A 22,404-nucleotide genomic window follows, 5' to 3' on the forward strand; every position below is an offset into this window, starting at 1 on the left:
TCGTGTTGTCCTTTCACATCACTCTCACCATAAAAAAAATCTAGAATTAGTCTTCGACAGATCGGCCAAAACATGGATTGACCCTTGGAATAAAACAACTCTCCAGCCAAGTGTGAATAGCTCAGCATCTTGTCTGAGATGGGTTCCCCCGGTGCTTCATTAGGTCAGGCTTCAGCTGAACGGCCAACGCCTAGACACTGGCAGTGTCTTTAGGCCTGTGGGATTCTAAAGATGCTTAAAATATTTCTCCCTTCACCTTTTCATACCCTCCAGATGGTGCCTAAGGACAAGCAGAAAGGTATATCCCCCCCAACTAATGGATCCCAGAGCTGCTGAGTACTGAAGGGGCAGTACTGGATCAGAACCAGGTAGTGATGAAGGATCCAGTACATCCCACTGAACCATAGTTCAGGAGGATGAAGAGATGGTTCTTCTTGGCTGTAACAGAGAAGTACCATGGGTTCCACCGTAACAGTTTGTTCCGCAACAGGTCTCTGAGCATACCAGCAGAACGCCCTAAAGGCTGATAGCCAGCTCGCTCTTTGGGTTTTAACGAGCATCGAACCGGTAATACGCAACACAATCCTGGAAAAATGGGCGAACGACTTAATCGTACGTTGATTCATGACAGGATTTTCAGTTTGGTCTGGAAACGTAAACATATGTTGTTAATATATGAGAGGTAACATGTCTGTGACTCTCCCTGTTGGATCAGCAGGTGGTCATTCCTCTGTGCCTGCCCCACCTCTTCATCGTCAATCACTGGAGGAGGAATTCTTGTTCATCTGGTTTACGCCTGACATATTGAGGCGTTTCTCTCTCTCTCTCTCTCTCTCTCTCTCTCTCTCTCTCTCTCTCTGATGCAGTGTATCCAGTGTCCCAAAGTGGCCATTTAAAATACTTTCTAGTGGCATCAACAGCTCTACGGATCCTTTCACTACGGTAAGATGGATGTGTTTACTTGCTTTTAGATTTACATTTACCTTAATGCATTGTAATTGTGTGTTAATGTTTATTGTAACATTGTTAATGAAGTTTGTATTTTTAATGACAGTTCTGTGATCATGCCGGTGACCAAACAGCCAAGCGCCTTCGCCCCGTCTGACTTCCAGACCGGGCTCTACTCCATCTGTGACGACTGCAGCACATGTACGGACCACTGCACCGCATTGACTCGTGATGTGGGAGACTCAAGGTGATGTGAGTTATCTGAGTTGACCCTTCAACCCTTGTGTTGCAGTCTGCTACGGCCTGTGCTGCTTCCCCTGCCTGGCGTGCTCCATCGCTAACGACATGGACGAGTGCTGCCTGTGCGGCTGCTGTCCGGCCCTCAGAGGTGTCTACAGGACCAAGTACAACATCCGGGTGGGTCCCAGTAGAACGCCTTTTGGAGCCGGCCTGTTGGGGTGGTGGCCGCGTCCACCGGCACACACACTTAACATCTGATCCATGGGGCCAATTCTTTAACCCACTGTATATTTCCAGGGATCCCTTTGTAAAGACTACATTGCGTATGTCTTCTGCGGAGCCTGTGCTATCTGCCAGCTGAAGAGGGACATTGACACAAGGAAAGACCAGGGAGTATTCTGATTCACTGGCGTAAGTTTTACAACAAGGCGTTACTTTGTGTTACTTTTTCACACACACACACACACACACACACACACACACACACACACACACACATACACACACACACACACACACACACACACACACACACACACAAACACACACCTGCAATCAAAATCAATTTCTACGTTAAAAGTAATGTGTCCTTATTCATGTTTTAATGTGTTCTAGATGCTATCCTGGTGGGGGACATCAGTTTCAATGTTCACCACATGAAGAAGAGAAGGCTTCATAATTATGTCATGTAATTCAAAATGTATTTAGTTATTCTAATCGACTGTGGTTTTAAGTTTTTAAAGGGGTGGCATCCTGTGTCTTTTCCTGTGCCTTATTGACATCACAAGGGGGCGGGTCCACATAGATGTATGCTGGATAGATCAGTTGACTGTGGCAAATGTTGCTGATCTATCCATCATACATCTTGGTGATCAATCTCTCTTGTGATGTCACTAAACCATAGGAAAAGGCTTGGTTCCAAACGGCTTGTAATGGCTGATCACACCCCCTCCCGGTGACGTGATATCAGCCCTTTAATGATGGGAACTGCACACTGACCACTTTCCTGATCTGTTGACCCTGCTACCATTAGTACTTTTATATTGTTTACGTTTAAAATATTAGTTCAACTGTGCTCATATTGTTACAAACACAGTTCAATGAATTAAGTATAAATGCAATATTAATAAATCTACCTGTTCAAGCATTACATGTTGATGAGTAGTTTGTTCTTGACAACTCATTCTTTGGCTCGACGGCCGGTCTCTCGATTAAAACAATGAGCAGGTTAAATGATGGTTTATCAAGACGGACTGGTTTAACATACTGATCGATGACTGTCAGCCAGTGACTCACACTGGGATTAAAAAGTTATTTTACAGCATTCATTCCAACCTGCTGATACCTGGAGGTATTCAGGCAGGAGCCAAAGCCGTCTAGACCCCTAAACTACAGTGGGTCTCTGGGGGGGGACTCCATCTCCGTCGTCCTCCAGGTTATTCACGCATTTCTTATTGGTCTTCGATAACATAACTATATAGCACATCGAGCACACAAGGTCTACGGTGTGAAGGCCAGCAGCCCCTCTCTCCCTGATGAAGAGGTGGGAGAGTACAGAGGGCATGTCTCAGGTGGCAGAGTGGAGAGGAGACAGAGTCTCCCATGACAAAACTGTTGAAGAACTGGTTCAATTGGTATCGACTTCTTAGACAGAATGTCAACAAAGGACCCCATTGCGTCCCATGTAGAGGTGCCTATCTTTAGACTCACATAACCTGGACACAGGGGACATTATAGAAACCCCAAATGTAGAAGAATGAGTTTATTACACCGGTTTACTTTGGAGATTTGAAAATCCAAGAAGAAAGCGGAGGAAAGTGATTCTTTGTATTTCAAACCAAACCCCAGGTGACATTCCAGGTAGCTAGTTTCACCCAGAGCTAGGCCATTGTCCACAGGGAATTGCTCCCGCCTCCTTTCTTTTCAAGTGTCACAGGTTTGGACTGTGACTTTGTATATCTCTGACACATGGCTTATCTTGGAAGCAAATAACCAACAGAACACAGAATGACTTGTAGAGGGTGGCTGCATGTGTCCATCGATCTTCTGTGCCCATGGGACCAGGTTAGGGTTAGGCTGTTAGCTGCTCAGCTGCAGCTTAACGCTAACCTGGTCACAGGGTTAGGGTTAGGCTGTTAGCTGCTCAGCCGCAGCTTAACGCTAACCTGGTCACAGGGTTAGGGTTAGGCTATAGTAGATATAGTCAGGGTGCGATTTGCCGGTGGGGATGGTGGGGATTATCCCCCCCTCTGGTTTACACGTCCTACCCTCTGCTGAATTATTTTTATCCTCGGTGGGGATAAAAATGATCCCCCCACCCAAAGTATTTTCACCATTACATCGTAATAATTAACAACCAAAATACACAGGGTCCGTCTTCATTTTGAAACATTTTAAAATGTTTCTCAAAATGATCCCCCCCTCTGGTTTTTTCACAAATCGCACCCTGGATATAGTATGATATAGTACAGCAGATTTGGCTGCTCTACTATACTATTACTACTAATATTACTATTGCTATACTACTACTACCACTACTTCTACTACTACTATTGGAATGCTGCCATCATCACCTGTGTTAATATTACTTTATATTATTTAATATGAGTTATATATGATGATAATAAGAGTAGACAGGTTTATGTGATGAAGGGTGAACATTACCTCCTAATGATGGGTTAAACTGCGGGCTGTATAGAGATAAACCGCGGTCAACGATAAATGGTCTCACTCTGCGTAGTGTCATGGGTTCTGGAACACACACACACACACACACACACACACACACACACCCAGACACACACACACACATACACACCCCACACACTTTGAGATCAATGGTCAAAAGAATGTGTGAGTAATGGGACCAAAACAAGGCGCTTCCATTCTGGATCCACTGATGAATGTTAAGGCGGTTCCATTCCCAGGCTGTGAATCAGCTGGACAGGCTGTGAGGGGGAATGGATGGGAACCATACAGAGAGTCGGTCACACAGGCAGGCTGCCCTGGGAGAGACTCACACTAATCTATGTTCCCTCTCGGCACAACAACAGTCAAAGCAGCAAAATGTAATTGAATTGTAGGCTCCCCTACAGTGTCTGAGTGCCTTTAACACCACTGTTGTAAATGTGTCAAAACGCACTCGTGTCTGCAGTAGTTTTACCGTTCTACTCTCATCAGAAGATAGTTGAACCCGTACCTAGAGCGTTAAAATCCCAGCCGGAGCGCCACTGTTCACCTGGGAGTCCCTCTCAGTCTGATTTGGGGACGTTCCTGGTGGTCGTCATTGTAAAACTTGTCTAACATCACCTACCACGGCTAACATCACCTACCAGGGCTAACATCACCTACCAGAGCTAACATCACCTACCAGGACTAACATCCCCGACCAGGGCTAACATCACCTACCAGGGCTAACATCCCCAACCAGGGCTAACATAACCTACCAGGGCTAACATTACCTACCATTGCTAACATCCCCGATCAGGGCTAACATCACCTACCAGGGCTAACATTACCTACCAGAGCTAACATCACCTACCAGGGCTAACACCACCTACCAGGGCTAACATCACCTACCAGGGCTAACATCACCTACCAGGTCCAACCAATAACAGCTGGCAAACCACCAGGTTAGGTCTCAACAACATGCAGCTTAGAAAGACTTTATTTTGGGCTATTTAATTATACATCCTGCTTCAAAACTTCCAGAATACATTACAAAATAAACATACAAAAGTTTTTTCTTAGCTTTTTGACCAGTACATGTTTACTCACACCTTTGCTTCGTCCGAAACTGAAAACCGTGAGCTAGCTTCTTGTCGCTCATAGCTCCAGTCGGGGAAGTGGGATGTTGTGCCATAAAGCGTTTTTATAAACCCCCCAAATCTTCCATGAGATGACATATTTTCATGTTGGTATAGAATACATCATATAATGCATTAGACTTGCAGAGTGACTCTTCTAGGTGAAAAGACTAGACTCATAAATATCAGGAGAGGCCCAAAATCAATCAGGAACAGACAGACTCCTGAGCCCTGAATCGTTTTGCCCTTGACTCGGAAAACTCATCTTTTCCAAGTATGAAAAAACAGATAAATGAACAGAGAGAGGGAGACGCAGGCTGGAGGGGGATATAGATAGTACGTAGCAAACAGAAAGAAAGAGGACCCACTGAGTGCAGGCAGGGCGGCCTCCGCAGGACGCCCTGCCGTCCTCTAACGGAGCATATGTTGTGCGCAGCATGGAGCTGCGGCCTGTAATTACCCAGAGCACTTAGCTGGAGGTAAAGGTCACGGGGGGGGGGGGGGGGGTATAGGGCTGCACCCCCAGTGTCTTTTAGCCCCGGGAGCTGGGACGGGGGTGAAACAGATGCTTTGTGGGAAAGCTACAACCAAACAATGGGATGTTGTTTACAACAACAGAAGGGACATCCAAACAAATAATACAACGTGTGCTTTGGGCCGGGCCGCTCACTCGCTCCATGTTCGCTGTCGTGTTCTGCTTTGTGTTGCTATGTTTAACGCAGCAGACCACTGATGTGCAGCCAGCGCTGAATGAGGGCCGTGCCATACTTAGTGTCAGTGAGGCAGTGAGGGACACAGTCTGGGCCGCCACTTAGGATACAGAGGAGCCTTCCCTCCCTCTCAAGGGGCGCTCAGACGGGCTGGTGGCTAACGCTAGAGATGAGGACATCAACATGGCTCTGCTTTCGAGCCCTGTGTCAGCCCCCCAGGACACATCTGTATACCGGACACATCTGTCTGCAGGGACACATCTGTATACAGGGACACATCTGTCTGCAGGGACACATCTGTCTGCAGGGACACATCTGTGCACAGGGACACATCTGTATACAGGGACACATCTGTCTGCAGTGACACATCTGTACACAGGGACACATCTGTATACAGGGACACATCTGTCTGCAGGGACACATCTTTACACAGGGACACATCTGTATACAGGGACACATCTGTCTGCAGGGACACATCTGTATACAGGGACACATCTGTCTGCAGGGACACATCTGTACACAGGGACACATCTGTATAGAGGGACACATCTGTGTACACAGGGACACATCTGTCTGCAGGGACACATCTGTATACAGGGACACATCTGTCTGCATGGACACATCTGTACACAGGGACACATCTGTATAGAGGGACACATCTGTGTACACAGGGACACATCTGTATGCATGGGCCTTGTTAAATCCACCCGGCGGTGTTGCAGAATTGCTCCCAGAGGCGCCGGTTGCGGGCCGCTTATTATAGCCGTGTTTGCACATGCTTTCCATGCGCTGTAAGCAGTCCATGTGGTGGTTGGCTCGAGGGCTGAGACAGTGCGGTAATGCCCGGACTCGCCCCCGCTGTATGAATGGTGGCAGTGGCTGTGTTTACGTTCTGCCCCGGGGGCCCGGCCACAGGAACGGGCCTGTCCGCACCGTCTGTCCACCAGCGGCTCCCTGAAGGGCCGCTCTGTACCTGAAGAAGACGGAGAGTTCTTCTGCTCCATGAGGAGACCAACACTCTCCCTCCTCCCCAGAGACCCACGTCCTCATGACGCTTTGAGGACAGTGGAACTCTGTCTTCAGGAATGAACCGCTATTAGTGTCAGCTTAAGCAGAGTATGGTTGAATTATCTCTGTGACGGTAACTTTTATGCACTGTTTTACGCTTGGCCATGTGTTATCTGTGGGTTTGGTTGTCAAGGATCCCAGACTTGAGGCCAGGATTTTCCTTTCTCATGGCCGGATCCAAAGTGGTGGATTTACAGAAGGATTGTGAAACAATACATCCATCTATTATAACGGCTGATTACTCTGAGAGTCGGCCGTTCTCAAACCAGTTTAGCTCATATGGATGCTCTTGGATGTCCACACTCCAATATGTTTTCCACGTTCACAATGTGATGGTGACGGTATGATACTGAAGACATAAACATGATTTGCACAGATGTCGGCCATACATCACTTTACCTATTAGATGGAAAAACAAACACTGAACAATCCGTGAGTGTTGGGAATCATCTGCAGATTCACAAGCATGATCAGCAGGATCATTACCCTAACTCTAAGCTCATAAACTCTGCAATGTTTTATGTTGTCATCTTAGCCTCCTAATATCCATAACATAACGACCTCGGCATTTAACATTGCGTGTTTCCTGAGGACAACAAGTCAACCAAGAGCACTTTACTCCATGCTTTCCATTTTGTCACCGTCATCAATCATTAATGAGCGTCTAAACGCCACCAGCCAAGAGCCAGACTCACAGATGTGATGGCATCACACTACCGCTCTAAGACACATGAGCATTAATGTGAGACTTATAAAAGGTTTATGAACGAGTGACATCAGCGAAATGGACCCGGTCCTGTATCAGGGAGATCGTAACTGAGGTTGTTGGTTTGAACCTCTGCCACGGCCTGCTTTAACCGCAGCTGTCATGTGCTGGCATCAGTTCACTGTAAAGAATGTGGAGATTGACTAAGAACAACACAAGCTGTCATGACGCCACAAACATCTCAAGCATTCAGATCACTCTCTCAAAGAAATGCCTTAGTGGTTTGTGAGGCTGGTAGGACTGGACAGGTGAAGTTACGTCAGAAAAATGATCCTCCAACATAAGCAAAAAACAACCTACCAATGGCCGCCCTGGGCCCGCGTCTAAAACACCTCCCCCAGACATGCCTTCAGACTCAGAGAACACGTTCCAACGGGCCTCTGGCGCTTCGCTAACACTGCATCGGGGAGGAGCCTCAGACCTCTTGTTCTGCTCAAGTGTTTGTGTCTAATTGATGAAGTTTCACTCACAGCTCGCACAGTTAGTCGTCACCTGCTGGCCTGTTCTCTGACAGATTGGATACGGCGCTCTCACGAGCAGTGGGGAGACGGAATTAGGTCACTGAATCCCTCTGTGTCGTTCCTGGGCCTGTGTGTTCCTGTCTGCGATGTCAACCTGACGTGTTATTATTCCACTTATAAATGTTTGGATTCTTCTGTCCAGATTTTTCTTTTCCCGTGGAGATACGAGTGCTATTGTGAGGGGGATCAGCGGATGGAAAGTGATGTCATCGCTGTGGAAGGCTCTCTCTCTCCCTCCCCCACCTCTCTCTGTCTCTCTCTCTGCCTCTCTCCCCCACCTCTCTCTCTCTCTCTCTCTGCCTCTCTCCCCCACCTCTCTCTCTCTCTCTCTCTCTCTCTCTCTGTCTCTTTCCCCCACCTCTCTCTGTCTCTCTCCCCCACCTCTCTCTCTCTGTCTCTCTCTCCCCTCTCTCTCTGTCTCCCTCTCTGCCCACCTCTCTTGTTCTGCGAATGTCTATCCTATTTATTTATCAACACTCTCTATGTTTCTATGTCCACAGTAAATAGAATACTGCGGTACTAAGACCCTTTACCTTACGTAGTAGCAGTAACCTGTAGAGGTCAGGCAGCCACACGTGTAAACTATAGTATACAACAGTATATATCTCCGGTATAAACTAATAGTATATAACAGTATATATCTCTGGTATAATCCATAGAATATGACACCATATATCTCTGGTATAAACCATATTATATAACTGTATACATCTCCAATATAAACTATAGTATGTAGCAGTATATGTCTCCATAAACTATAGTATATAGCGGTATATATCTCTGGTATAAACTATAGTATATAATATAACAGTATATATCTCCTGTATAAACTATAGTATATAACAGTATATATCTCCTGTATAAACTATGGTATATAACAGTATATATCTCCGGTATAAACTATAGTATAAAACAGTATAAACTAACAGTATATATGTCCGGTTGAGGCTGGTTAACGGATCAAAACAATCACCTTTAGGATCAGGAAACGGTCATTCAACAGCTAAAACATTCACAATTAAATGACTTTTATTTTGATAGAGAGATGTCCTTCCTGGCCAACATGGGGGGGGGGGGGCTTTGATGTCATCAGTCACTCAGGGTGAACCTGGACTCAGAGGCTGCTCTGCAGAATGTTAATAACAAGGCTCCCATGTCCCCACCCGGGGGAGGCTGCAGACGCCATCTGCAACGCGGTAGAAAACAACCGTCAGCGGAGCGGCCGTCAGCAGGCGGAGGCCACGTGCTGGAGCCCCTCAGGCCCAGGGCCACAGGGACCTCTACCATCTCCAGTCCTCACCAGCTACTGGGTCTGGAAGCTCGGATATTCTAGAAGGTATTAAACACACTTCAAACGAGGTGTCGTATTTGAGTAATTAGTTCGTGGTGAGGTCCTTGTGTATCTCTGTATCACCTATTTTATCCTCGGTTGAACATTCTGTCTGGAACACTGAAGAGCTCAAAACAGTCAGAAGGGGGGGTTTATAACTTGGATCGTAATGAAAGTCTTTCAGTGAGCTGTATGTGTGACGCCCGTATTTGGGGTTCCTGTGAGTTACCATCTCTGTCAGTCTGGGAGCTGTCAGACCTTTGTGTGGCACAGTCATCGTGGGACTTTCTTGGATGTTGCAACCAGTGCCCACATAGGATGATGGCTCCTCTCTGCTCGCTGCTGTTTCTAAGCAACACAAAAATCACTACAGATGCAAAGATCACACACGCACACACGCACACACACACACACACACACACACACACACACACACACACACACACACACACACACACACACACACACACACACACACACACACACACACACACACACACACACACACACACAAGCCTAGCAAGGGTTCATAAACAAACTATTCCAGCAACCATCGCCAACCTCAAATGTACATGTTGGTACATGTACATTTATAGATCAATGTAGGTCTTGTCATTTTAATGACATTTTAATTAGTATTTTTAGAGCTGTAGGTATGAATCAAATGATACTTCCTAATGGAAATAAATTGATTCTGGAGAAAACGTTTTTTTGAAAGTGAGTGACTATTTGAGTAGAAGCCAGGAGATTGTCCTATACTGACACCTAGTGGTACGAAGCAGTTCAAACGAAGTAATTATGGCTAATAGATTTTTAAAGTAAAACGGGCCTATCTAAGCATGGTGCGTTTTAAGCTAGTAGTTTGAATCCTTCATTAAGGTTTTTTTTCATTGTGAATGTGAAAGTTCAATGTGAAAGCTGCTAAAATGTTTTTATTTGTCACACACACACACACACACACACACACACACACACACACACACACACACACACACACACACACACACACACACACACACACACACACACACACACACACACACACACACACACACACAAATACACACACGTGGAGGTTTGTCGTCTGTTTCTTTGTTGAACATTTATAATCGCCTAGCTTAATCTTTACTTATATCGTATGAATAGACTGTTGACATCTAAATAAGTATTACGCTCTTAAGTACTTTGGAGATGATTAAAGCATTCAGTAGCCTACAACAGTCCAGTCACCCTGACCCCAAGTGTTGATCTGTCTTCACTAATATCTCCCTTTAGATTAGGACGGTTTATTTTTCTACTGGTGGACCAGTGGCTGCATGACTGTTCGGGTCTGTTTGGTCAATCCCTTGATTGGTATTTGATTTTCTCACTGCGACTGTGCCAGGGTGTGGTTGGAGATGCAGAGATAACCCCATTCTAGGTGGAGTGCTCCACCCTTGTGGTTGGCCTACGGCGGGCGTACACACATCCTCCTTATCGGTTTCTGAGCTCTTAAGGCTCAAAGGAGTTTAATTGCTGGATCATATCCGAAATGTGCGTCCAATGAAACGCACAGATGGAACAGTGCTCACGGAGCGCTCGTTTTTACCGCCACCGGTTTACAGCCTTGATGCTTATGATCCGTTTGACGCCATTAAAAGCTCTGTCTCCTCCGAGGTGGTTTTCTGATGCGCTCCTGAGCTGGTCTGCAGTAGATGCGTAATATTAACGTCCTGAAGAGGCACACTGTAACGTCTCTCCGAGGCAACAGTTGGCAGTGATTGTATCCTCGTATGTAAACGCTCCGCAGGGAGGACGGCGTTTTGCTCTACGCGTACCGTTCGCCCAAAGAGAGACCAGAGAAGGTAAACTAGTCGGGAGAGAAAGGAGGCAGACGGCCCATGGCGTCATGAAGGTGATTGCTCAGTGAACACCTTGAAGCCAAACTGGACTGTTCTTAATGATCCGCCCCTCGCTGCTCGGCCTATCACGATTAATCAGGACGGGTTTCTGATTAAACGCTCAGACCCTCATCGGTGATACAGGGACCAGAAACCGGTTTAGGTCTGGATTTCACTTTGTGTTCTGGTTGAAGGATCGAAGCCACACACACGAACGCGCACACACACACACGCACACACACACACAGTGTGTCAGGCTAATATAGTGTTTTAATTTTGGGATCCACCAGTAGTTCATTAATTAAACACAGACGATTTAGCCAGTGGTGAAATCTAAGGAGCCCTTATATATGGCGCTCAAATCAGCTCATGTTTGTACATTATTTAACTCACAAATAGCAGGGAGCTATTTGGATGTATTTCATGACTGACACATTACATAGAGCCCTACGTCAGAGCGCTTTGAGCAGTCACACATGTGCTCTGCTGATAGAGAACTCTCTGACAGTGAAGGACCAACCCAATTTAGGGATTCCCCCGAGGACATTGACTACTACAGAGACGAATAACCTCATTTAAGCACCCAGCTAATAGCACTACTGCTGATTACCACATTCACCTTCCCCAATGGTCAGGAACAACCATTACAGAGGTGGAAACATAGAAATGGATTTGAATGAAGAAACAGAAATGATAGCTAAAGTGAATAATAATAATAATACAAACCCTGAGCTGCTCTATAGGCTCCACTGGGCTGGAGGTATCAGATCAGTGGGCAGACATGTTGTTACTGAGGTGAAGGCTCAGCCAACAAGGGCCCTGTTTAGCGGCTGGATGATCAAAACTCTGCCTCACACTCACGCATTTGCAGGCAGAAAGTGTGGAAGACAAACTGTCAGGGTAGAGGTTAGAGCACAGGTCAGCAGTAACCAGCAGCACTGTAATGAACACCATTCTACGATAGAGGAGGTTAGCCCCCAATACCCGGAACACGTAGTCTGGCACCAGAGAACGCACACACACACACACAAACACACACACAAACACGCACACGCACACGCACACACACACACACACACACACACACACACACGCACACACACACACACACACGCACACGCACACGCACACACACACACACACACACACACACAAACACACACACACTCATGCGTCCGCGTGCGCACACACACAAACACACTCATGTGTGCGTGAGGAAACACACACACACACACACACACACACTCACACACAGACACTACACACACACACACAGACACACACACACACACACACATCCATAAACCGCATTGAGTTGGAGGAAGCAACGCAGCAGCAGAGTAAAGGTTTCAGAGCGGGAGCAGAAAGCAGCAGTAAACCACATGCAAACGAGCCGGGACAGAACAAAGCACATGGCAGCCGGCTGCTGTAGCAGAACCAGCAGCAGCAGCAGCAACAGCGGCACACGGTACCGGCACTTCAAAGCAGCCCTCTCCTGAAGAACACACAGCAGCTAATTGGATAACGAGGATTAGAGGAAGGAGTCAATAACTTCCAAGGGTCGTGCTTCACAACGAGCTACAAACCGCTCCTCAAAACTTCAATGTTTTATGAACTGTGTTGTTCTAAAGATAGGGAGGAAAGAGTTCACCATCATGTATGTTTTTCTACATATATATGCATATTTCTAGTGCATATATCGAAATAGATGCGATGAAAGTGTTTTCCACCAACAGAGTATAGGTGTTTGCAGGTAGGTTTTCAATTAGCTTCTGTTTTGACAGAACTGAGAACACAGGCTTCTCCTCTACTAGTGAAGGTTAAATAATCGATCAGGAATACAATCACTTCGTAACTTAAGTTAATTACTTTTGTTTCATTGAATGACAACATTTAACCGTGCATTCCCTGGTTGTAGATGGAAACACAAACAAAAAGATTAGAATTATATTTGAAAGTGATTAAGGCGACCAATACTGTGACGCTACTGTACGCTGTTGGATGTGTCGATTCAAACCAGAACATAGAGAATATAATTAGACACTGTTGCCTTATTGTGCTGTTCTATGTTGCTACAGCTAGCATTACGTACGAGTTAAACCCTTGAAAACGACGTAGCCTACACTGAGCGCGCTCTGAAAGCCCCCCTGGTTGACCTCGTCAGAACCTTCCTCACAAACCCCCGGTCCTTCAGAACAAAGCTCACCTTCATCACACGTAAACCTATGGCTTAATGCATCAGGAGTCATTATGTTGCTGCATTTCATGTGCTTTTGTTTATTTGTTAATGTGTTATTTGTTGTTTATGACCTCCATCGTTTTGGTTTTAAAAATGTGTAAGAAAGAGAATTCTGCTGTCCTAGCAGACGGACACTTTCTAAACCGTGACGTGAGAGTGGTCCAGTGGTCAAGTGTTCGAGTGTTCAAGGAGTGGGACGATGAGTCTCTTGACTTGGCACTCAGTTTAAACACACACACACATACTCACATACACACACACACACACACACACACACTCACACACACACACACACACACACCACAGTAAAAAAAATGAGTCTAGAAGTGTATATTTTAGTTAGTTTTTCCGCCGTTTTGTACGAGATGGAGTTTGATTTGTCAACATGCAAAACTCATCTTTTATTCAGGAAGACTCAGCTGGAACCTCAGGGGAACAAGCTCACACACACACACACACACACACACACACACCATGCTGAGCTTTACTTGTGTGTGCACTGATCCCATCGGCTGCGTCCAGTGTTCCGCGCTCAGGTACAAAGGACAGACAGCGGGACGCGGGCGTGACGTCATCCCCCCCCCCCTCCCCTTCTGCGTCACTTCAGCTCGGAATAAATCCAGACAAAAGGTACCGCGGAAATGTGAGCTTTGTCAGGCTGCGCGGTGTTGCCATGGCAGCCGTGACTCCGATCCTGCAGCGTCGAGGCGGGAGAACGGAGACTACCTGTGGGCTCTGGCCCCGCCCCCTTTGGGGATTCACAGACCTGAGCCACGCCCCTCTTCTCCAGGTCAGCCATTCATACGCTCAGTTCATGATGACCCTGGACTGATCCACAGGTCTATTCAGACCAGGCCTGTTTCCGCGTCGGTGGGTTTGCCCCAGCGGTAGGGCGGGGGAGGACGTGTTGCTTCGGCTGGCAGGTGAGGAATCAGGTCCAGCCGGTTTTTGTCACCTGGACAGCCCTACCTTCTCTCCCCGCCCCCCCCCCCCCCCCCCCCCCCCCCCCCCCCCCCCCCCCCGCTGTATTGTTGACTCCGGTACATTACACTCAGATGCTGTGAACTGATTCAAACACACCTGTTGCTACCTGAGGCCTAGAGAAGGTAAGCCTCTGCTTCTCTCATTCTATCTCTTTAACCGCTGAATCATAGTCTGAATTCATTCTCTATGTTGCTATCGATCGTTTGGTTGGTTTACTTGAACAAGTGAACCGGATAAATCTGAATTAAAAAACATTCCCCTTGATGATTCAAAAGTTAATGAAATAGTTATAGGCCGTTTTAATTTTAAAGTGTTGAGTCATCGTTAATCGTTAAACAATCATTTACACAATCGCTACACATTTAAATAGATTAGGTGTCAAGCCATGGGTCCGAATATTAATCTGAATCTATACGTCTTCACAGCCACACAGCTATTTAGGAGCAACTAAACACGGAAGCTTTTAACAACACTGTTCAAATACACACACACACACACACACACACACACACACACACACACACACACACACACACACACACTCACTCGCCCTGCCACGAGACAACTCTGTTACATCAATATTAGCCTACCAACAACAAACACTAGTTGAGTGATAAATAACAACGGTGTTTGGAGCGTTATGGGTCACCAGAGTAGGAAGTCTGTCAGGTAATCGATGTGTAAGTGTGGCCTGATTGAGGAAGTCCTCAGGGAGGGGGCGGGCTGGACATATGTGTGTCGCTGACGTTTCGAGCCGTCTTGTTTTGCCTGTCATACGACGGGCTGTGGGCCACGGCCGCCGTCGACGGAGACGCTGCTTGTTTAGTGTTGAACATGCAGGGCTGAGTGGGAGGGGCAGAAGCAGATCCTCTCGTCTGCTTCTTCTTAATCTCGGCGTGATGGAGGGAGGGGGGGGGAGATGACAGCCTGCTATGGCATTATTAATGAGAGCGGCTGCGCTCCGATTGCAGCCAGGGAGGCTGTGCATTCCTCTGTTAGTCATAGCACTGCAGGCTCCATAGATCTTCTGAGATGTTGTTGGCTACACAAGGATGGGAGCCCTGAACTTTGATGAGCAGAATGTCTTTTAGCTGATGACGAAGAAATATGTTTTCTCCGCATTGTTGAGTTGTTGTTGTCGATGCCGTGTAATCATTCCATCTGAAGCCATGAGTCACCGTGAAGGCCAGTGTTGCTCTGAGAACGGCTCGGAGAATGTTGCTTGTGCAGAAAAACTCGGGGGACCACTTTGCTATTTCTGTATTTGTTGTTTAACGAGTTCGCCATGGACTCCTCTGTCTATATGTCTATTTTTATTAATCTTATTTCTAGACATTACAGATGTGAGAGCACCTCTGGGTTTAATATCAACGATTACAAACGGCAATAAAGAGTCCAAGAAGATCAGGTTTAAGGACGGTATTGATCACATCAGATGATAGATTCACTTTGAGGCGCACCACATGACAGCCAGATGAAGTTATGAATGTTTCTAATTCTTCACACGGCCATTTGGAGAGGAACTTAGATGATGACAAAGAGCCATGGCTGATTAGGCATGATAGCAGAAGGATCTGAACATTAGTGACACAGTTCTTCCAGGTTAGCTGCCATGTAGCATACCTGGCTCCTCGAGGTTTAACCCACCAGCCGGTGAGCAGATGGCTCCTGTGTTGAACAGGTGCGGAATACTAGCATGGTGCAGCTAGCCGCCAAGCTAATGATGGCCTCATTAATGTTATTATAAATATATAAAGTGAATGGACCCAAAAAATCACTATAAATTATAGTACATCAAATGATCTTCTTTGATGCATTTATTCCAAATCCAGCTTTTCATTGCAGAACAAGATACATCCTAGTTTTGTCTAACAGAACAAGGAAATGCTATAAAAGGTATAATTGATGGGCTTGTATAGTTGAATCGTTTTTGGGGGTAATTGAAATGTTTAGGGTTAACAGTTGAGCTAACATTGAAGGATAATTCATTATGGTGTCCAATCTAGACCACCCTCTACAGTTTATGCAAACGTGCGCTTTATAAAAGACATTTATCTGACTTATGGTGGTACGAGGGCCAGTAACTCCCATCACATTATTTATGATATTGATATCGTATCCGTTAAGGTGAGTCAGAAACGCTGTGTCAGCTTCTACTTATATAGCTCTGCAGAGCTTTTCAATCTTACTTTCTCATTCATTATTTTATTTTTTATTCATTAAATTAATATTCACAAGCCGCAGTTTGACAATGTGTAGGTCGTGCCTCTGGACCCCACCAGCGCGGTTCTGAGGGGGGGAGCCTTCCCTGGTGGAACGGCTGCCTAACAGACAGAACCCGTCTGAGCCAGTCAGAACCCGTCTGGGCCAGTCAGAACCCGCCTGGGCCAGACAGAACCCGTCTGGGCCAGTCAGAACCCGTCTGAGCCCAGTCAGAACCCGTCTGGGCCAGTCAGAACCCGTCTGGGCCAGTCAGAACCCGCCTGGGCCAGACAGAACCCGCCTGGGCCAGTCAGAACCCGTCTGGGCCAGTCAGAACCCGCCTGGGCCAGTCAGAACCCGCCTGGGCCAGTCAGAACCCGTCTGAGCCCAGTCAGAACCCGTCTGGGCCAGTCAGAACCCGTCTGGGCCAGTCAGAACCCGCCTGGGCCAGACAGAACCCGCCTGGGCCAGTCAGAACCCGTCTGGGCCAGTCAGAACCCGTCTGAGCCCTCCTCTTGTCTTCCAGAGCGACCACGGTGAGATGGGATTGTGCTTCAGACTGGCGGCGGCGGTGCTGCTGCTCCTCCAGGCATTCCCTCCGGCGCTCCTCCTGGACTCCACCGACTCCCCCGGCCGCACCATCGACAAGGGCTGGTACCGGGCCCCCTCCAACAACGCTGCTGCCAGCCAGCAGGGCGCTGAGGACACCCCCGCGGGGGGGCAGGAGACCCCAGTGGAGGAACAGGAGGCCTCAGTGGGGACACAGGAGGCCCCAGTGGGGACACAGGAGGCCCCAGTGGGGACACAGGAGGCCCCAGTGGAGGAACAGGAGGCCCCAGTGGGGACACAGGAGGCCCCAGTGGAGGAACAGGAGGCCCCAGTGGAGGAACAGGAGGCCCCAGTGGAGGAACAGGAGGCCCCAGTGGGGACACAGGAGGCCCCAGTGGAGGAACAGGAGGCCCCAGTGGGGACACAGGAGGCCCCAGTGGGGACACAGGAGGCCCCAGTGACGGAACAGGAGGCCCCAGTGGGGACACAGGAGGCCCCAGTGGAGGAACAGGAGGCCCCAGTGGAGGAACAGGAGGCCCCAGTGGGGACACAGGAGGCCCCAGTGGAGGAACAGGAGGCCCCAGTGGGGACACAGGAGGCCCCAGTGGGGACACAGGAGGCCCCAGTGGGGACACAGGAGCCGGACAGCGAGGGCATGTCGTCTACGGTGGACGCTGCGTACGGATCGCCGACCGGCTCGGCGTCCAGCGGAGAAGACGAGGAGGAGGAGGAGAGAGAGGGGATGGAGGAGGGCCCCAGCGTCCTCCCCACCACCGGGCCCCCGCTGTCCAACAACGCGTCAGAGGCCAACGAGTCCAGCACCCCCGCTGCCCCCCGCACCGAGACCACCCCCCCGTCTGGCCCGGGCCCCGCCCTGAACGGCTCCGGCTCAGAGGACACGCCTCTGAGCGACCCGACGCCGACGTCCAACTCCACCAATGGGACGGCCCCCAGCGCGACCGCGGCCCCGACGGTTAACGCCTCCCAGGGGACCACCCTGGCTCCAGAGCCCCCCGGGGCCCCCGGAGGGACCGGCCCAGGACCCGGGCCCCGCAGCACAGAGGGGCCCCCGACTGGTGGCGCAGCGCCGGAGGAGACGACAGCGGCCCCCGCCGGGCCCCCCCCCCCCGGAGACCACGCTGAACGCAACGGCCCCGGTCACCATGACAACAACCCTGCCTCCCGGGACAACAGAGAAGAGCAACGCCACCGACCGGGACGCGGCGTCGGAGGAGAGCAACACAGACCGAGGTACACAGCGCCCCCCGGAGTCCGGGGTGAGGTACAGCGCCCCCCGGAGTCCGGGGTGAGGTACAGCGCCCCCCGGAGTCCGGGGTGAGGTACAGCGCCCCCCGGAGTCCGGGGTGAGGTACAGCGCCCCACGCTCCTGAGTCTGGGCTGAGGCTGCTTAGTGCTCTAAGACGCCCCTGAGTCCCGTCTAAACCTGCTTTAAGCGCTATTGAAATCATTAGAGGGCATTTGCATTTCTCCATGCAGGGCCGGGCTTCAGAATCACCTCAGACCTGCTGCCCAAAGGCACTTGCACTTAAGTTACATCACCACTGGGCTTCATTTACACATTTGCCTCTCTCTCACTCCTTCTCTGACCTACTTTGACCTAGTGTCTCTTTCCCCCCATTGGTGGAGAGCACAAAAACTCCCTTCTTTCAGTGGGAGAAACTGGGTTGGGTTTCGAGTGCCTTTCCCTTTCCCTGCAAAGGGAAAAGGGGTCCGTTACATGTCCCTTCTCCCAGCACAATGTGGCCTTGTGTGAGTCCCAGGAGAACAGGCCAGGGGCTGGGGTTACACGGCTCCCGACAGGGGCGTGGGATCGCCTGGTCCTTTTACATCATAACAGCTTCTACATGTTGTTGACCTGGAAGCTGTCAGCTGCTAATTCAAGTTAACCAAAAATAGGATGTTATTGTTGTGTTGTTCGGTGTTGAATCTGTTGATTAGCTCTTACTGCTCACGCTGGTACAATCCTACACAAATTTGAATCCTTCTGCAGTGTTTGTTAATTGCATTCATTATTCAATATTCAATCAATGTTGAATTGTTCTTGCACAAATTGGAAAAATGTAACTGACAGCTGCCTGCATGAAGAATAATCAACAGTCTTTTCACTGAGAATGAGGTTTAAACAAAAGGAATACGTTACGGTGACACGTTACACGGGGTTGAGTTCTGGGCGGTGTTCCTCCCCCTGCAGGGCTGGTCTCCAGTTCCAAGGGAAACAAACGGAACGAGGCCTGGGCTGCTATCTTGGGGACAGCGGTGGCCGTGTGCGTGCTCGCGTTGGTCGTCTTTGTCATTCTGAAGAAGAAGAACCAGAAGGCGTTCTCCCACAGAAAGCTGGTGGAGTTCTCCTCAGACCCAGGTAAATTCAAATCCACAAATCAATGCAAGATTATTTAATGTAAAATGTGCAATTAATTTATGTATTTTAAATGAGTTTCCCGAAGTAATTTTAAGTGTTGGAGAATATGGAGTACAAGCACACGATGCTTGTTATATAATCCGTTTCAAGTTTAAACCTTAACTATGAACGTTTCTATTGCAGAGATTTACTCCCAAAATATCTGAACTAGCAAGTCTCTCAGGGGTTACACTTGCTCAGTATTATCTTATTCTGGTCTAATTAGAAGAACATCTGGAGCTATAACTGGAGCTTCAGAACGGACACAGTGCAGGTGTCAGTCAGAGAAAGAAAGGTCTTTGGTCGGGTTGTTCTCTAGAAGGAGTGAACGCGGTTAACACGTGTTCATGTTCCCAGTTCTTACCCTAGACAACAGTGAGTCTCTGGAGTCGACTAACTACGGCCGGGGAGCCTACTTCAACCCGGCGCTGCAGATGACCACCATGCCACCACGATACAACGCACCTGTCCCAGACGGCTACGCTGACTAAAGTCAGCGTCTTGTAGATCATAAGAACTGTGTTTATAGAGGTGGAAGATACAAAGGAAGGGTTGTGAATACATAACATAAAAGATGACTCGATAACATATGATCAAAACCAATATTTTTTATTTTACTTGTTCAGCTTTAATGCAGTTATATCCAACATTGTGCTTAGAGCGAGAGCATAAGATTATAAGGCACAGCTTTTTTATTTTGTTGCCAAATAAAATGTATGTTTTTTGAAGGATTAGAAATAACTTAAATGTGGTAGGGGTTCATCTGTATGTTAGTTCCATTAAGTCACTTTTGCTGTAAAGGAAGGAACGCTTGAATGATTACAGCTGTGGTTAACTTTAAACAATGAGTTCAAGAAAGGTGAAGAAGTCAACATGTATACTTGGTCACAATGACAAGCTGAGGATTAACAAGGGTCACATGTAAAGCAATATGGCTGCTGGACTCGGCCAGCCGTCACCAGCCCCCCCAGAGCTGTGGTGGAAGGGACCTGCCGGGAGAGAGGCGTGGAGAGTGAGGCAGGTGCTGTGATTTGATGACTCTACCTGCCACAGGTACGCGGCGACTCTCTTCATTATTTACAGCCTGGAGTTTAGATACCAGAGACCTCCCCTCCTACGCGGCCCACGGTGGCTGAACCGTTGTTATCGACTACCTGAGCTGTATTAGGCATCCAACCGACACACAGTATGGCCTCATGTAGATACCTCCTCGATACAATCGCCAAGATAAGAAAAGGTTTGATATCGGAAGCGTTGTCATGCTGCACACAATCTGTCATCTGGACGTCACCCCAGAATGTTTGATGAAGAAGGGAAAAATGAAGGATATAAGCTGTTTGTCTGATCAAATTGATGAATGGTTTCAAATTAAATGGCCAACAATAATCTACGTATGTTTTCATTCCAAGGTTAACAGAATAACACTGGGACTGAATGGAAAGCATTCTCTCTGATAACTGTACAATAGCATGTGTTTTACTTATCCCACACATTTTCAAGAGAAATGTAAACTAAGTCATTGAATGCTTTAGTTTACACTTTTAGAATCCGTGCCCTGAGTCCGTCCTCTTGGTTTTAGGCACACAGTACTAAAATATACATGTCACATTCAATTAGCAGCCGTTAGATAACATGTTTGGGTCATATGAACACGCCCTTTATGTTTGTGTCCTGATGTAGTTTGAATGTCATCATATTGTTCTGAAGGGGGGGGGGAAATAGATAGTTGACCCACAACGGGAATAAACTGTATTTTACTTCTTAAACTGTTCAGAATATTAACATTAAGCTCGGACTTCTATTGAACCCAAATCCCAAACGCATGTTGGAGCAGCCTCCGAAGGGGACCAGCGAGCTCAGAGAGGATGGTGGAACCGCAGGTTCTAATGGTGCATAACAGACATCATCCTACCTTCACATGCAGACAAATACAACTCGTGATTTTCTGAATCCTATACCGAAGGGTGGCTGAATCCATGTGTAAGTGTATTAAATGCTTTAATTCAATAGTCACTGAATTGTGAACACCTGTAGCGCGTCGATAGAGATCAGGTCTTTACAATTTGCGGTAAATGCAGCCATTTTTTATTACAATGCACACACCTTTTATATGTATGTGTACATTGCAGAATCAAAGAATAAATTCTTTACATGAATAGAGATTGTATCAGATGTATCTGAGTCATCACATCTATGGGTACAGCCCCAGCGTAAGCATGTTGTACGGAGTCTGATATCATGAATCACTGTCCTACGTAACGTCTATTGCGCGCTATGAAGCCCAGCCTGCTCTAACTAATGAGAGGGTGTCTCCTGCCCCAGCTGCTGTCAATATCTCTAGCCCGGAGCGATCAGAATCACAGCCGTCTCTGATATTGCTACCGGCTTGCCACTGTCACTCTTTTAATGTTGTCAGGTTGTGTCGCGCAATGGCTTACGGTAAGTGGAGATGATCGTGTCACTGTCTACTTTGAGCTTAATTAAATAAAAATTAGAGTTTGCCATGACTTCTAATAAAGTGTAGCTATGTGTCATCTGGATTCAGTGTAGCCTATCTGACATGCTGAATAATTAGCAATGACAGAAAAAGTGCCGCCATGTTCCTTTCTGTGACGCAAAATGTAAGCAAACAATGTCAACATAAAGCTTCCATGTTTTAACCATTACTCAACAGAAATGTACCTTGAGAATGAATTACTCCTTCAAATAAGATGCTAAATATTGTTAGATGGACGACTCCAT

At 47.7% G+C, this 22,404-nt stretch overlaps 2 protein-coding genes across 2 annotated transcripts; both read left to right on the forward strand.

Moving 5' to 3' along the window:
* Window positions 1–884: 884 nt before the first annotated feature.
* LOC307075698 (placenta-specific gene 8 protein-like) lies at window positions 885–2,258 on the forward strand. The gene is made up of 5 exons (XM_079736376.1): window positions 885–942; window positions 1,055–1,149; window positions 1,241–1,365; window positions 1,486–1,599; window positions 1,804–2,258. Exons 2-4 carry the CDS (start codon window positions 1,065–1,067, stop codon window positions 1,588–1,590), a joined length of 315 nt encoding a protein of 104 aa, XP_079592502.1. The 5' UTR covers window positions 885–942; window positions 1,055–1,064; the 3' UTR covers window positions 1,591–1,599; window positions 1,804–2,258.
* Window positions 2,259–14,552: 12,294 nt separating this feature from the next.
* Window positions 14,553–21,818, forward strand: LOC307076247 (uncharacterized protein). The gene is made up of 4 exons (XM_079737180.1): window positions 14,553–14,614; window positions 17,221–18,494; window positions 19,456–19,623; window positions 20,020–21,818. The coding sequence occupies exons 2-4, from the start codon at window positions 17,236–17,238 to the stop codon at window positions 20,039–20,041; spliced, it is 1,449 nt and encodes a 482-aa protein (XP_079593306.1). The 5' UTR covers window positions 14,553–14,614; window positions 17,221–17,235; the 3' UTR covers window positions 20,042–21,818.
* Window positions 21,819–22,404: the final 586 nt, after the last annotated feature.

The sequence above is a fragment of the Pollachius pollachius genome (assembly GCF_949987615.1).
Source record: "Pollachius pollachius genome assembly, chromosome: 5".
NCBI lineage: Eukaryota > Metazoa > Chordata > Actinopteri > Gadiformes > Gadidae > Pollachius > Pollachius pollachius.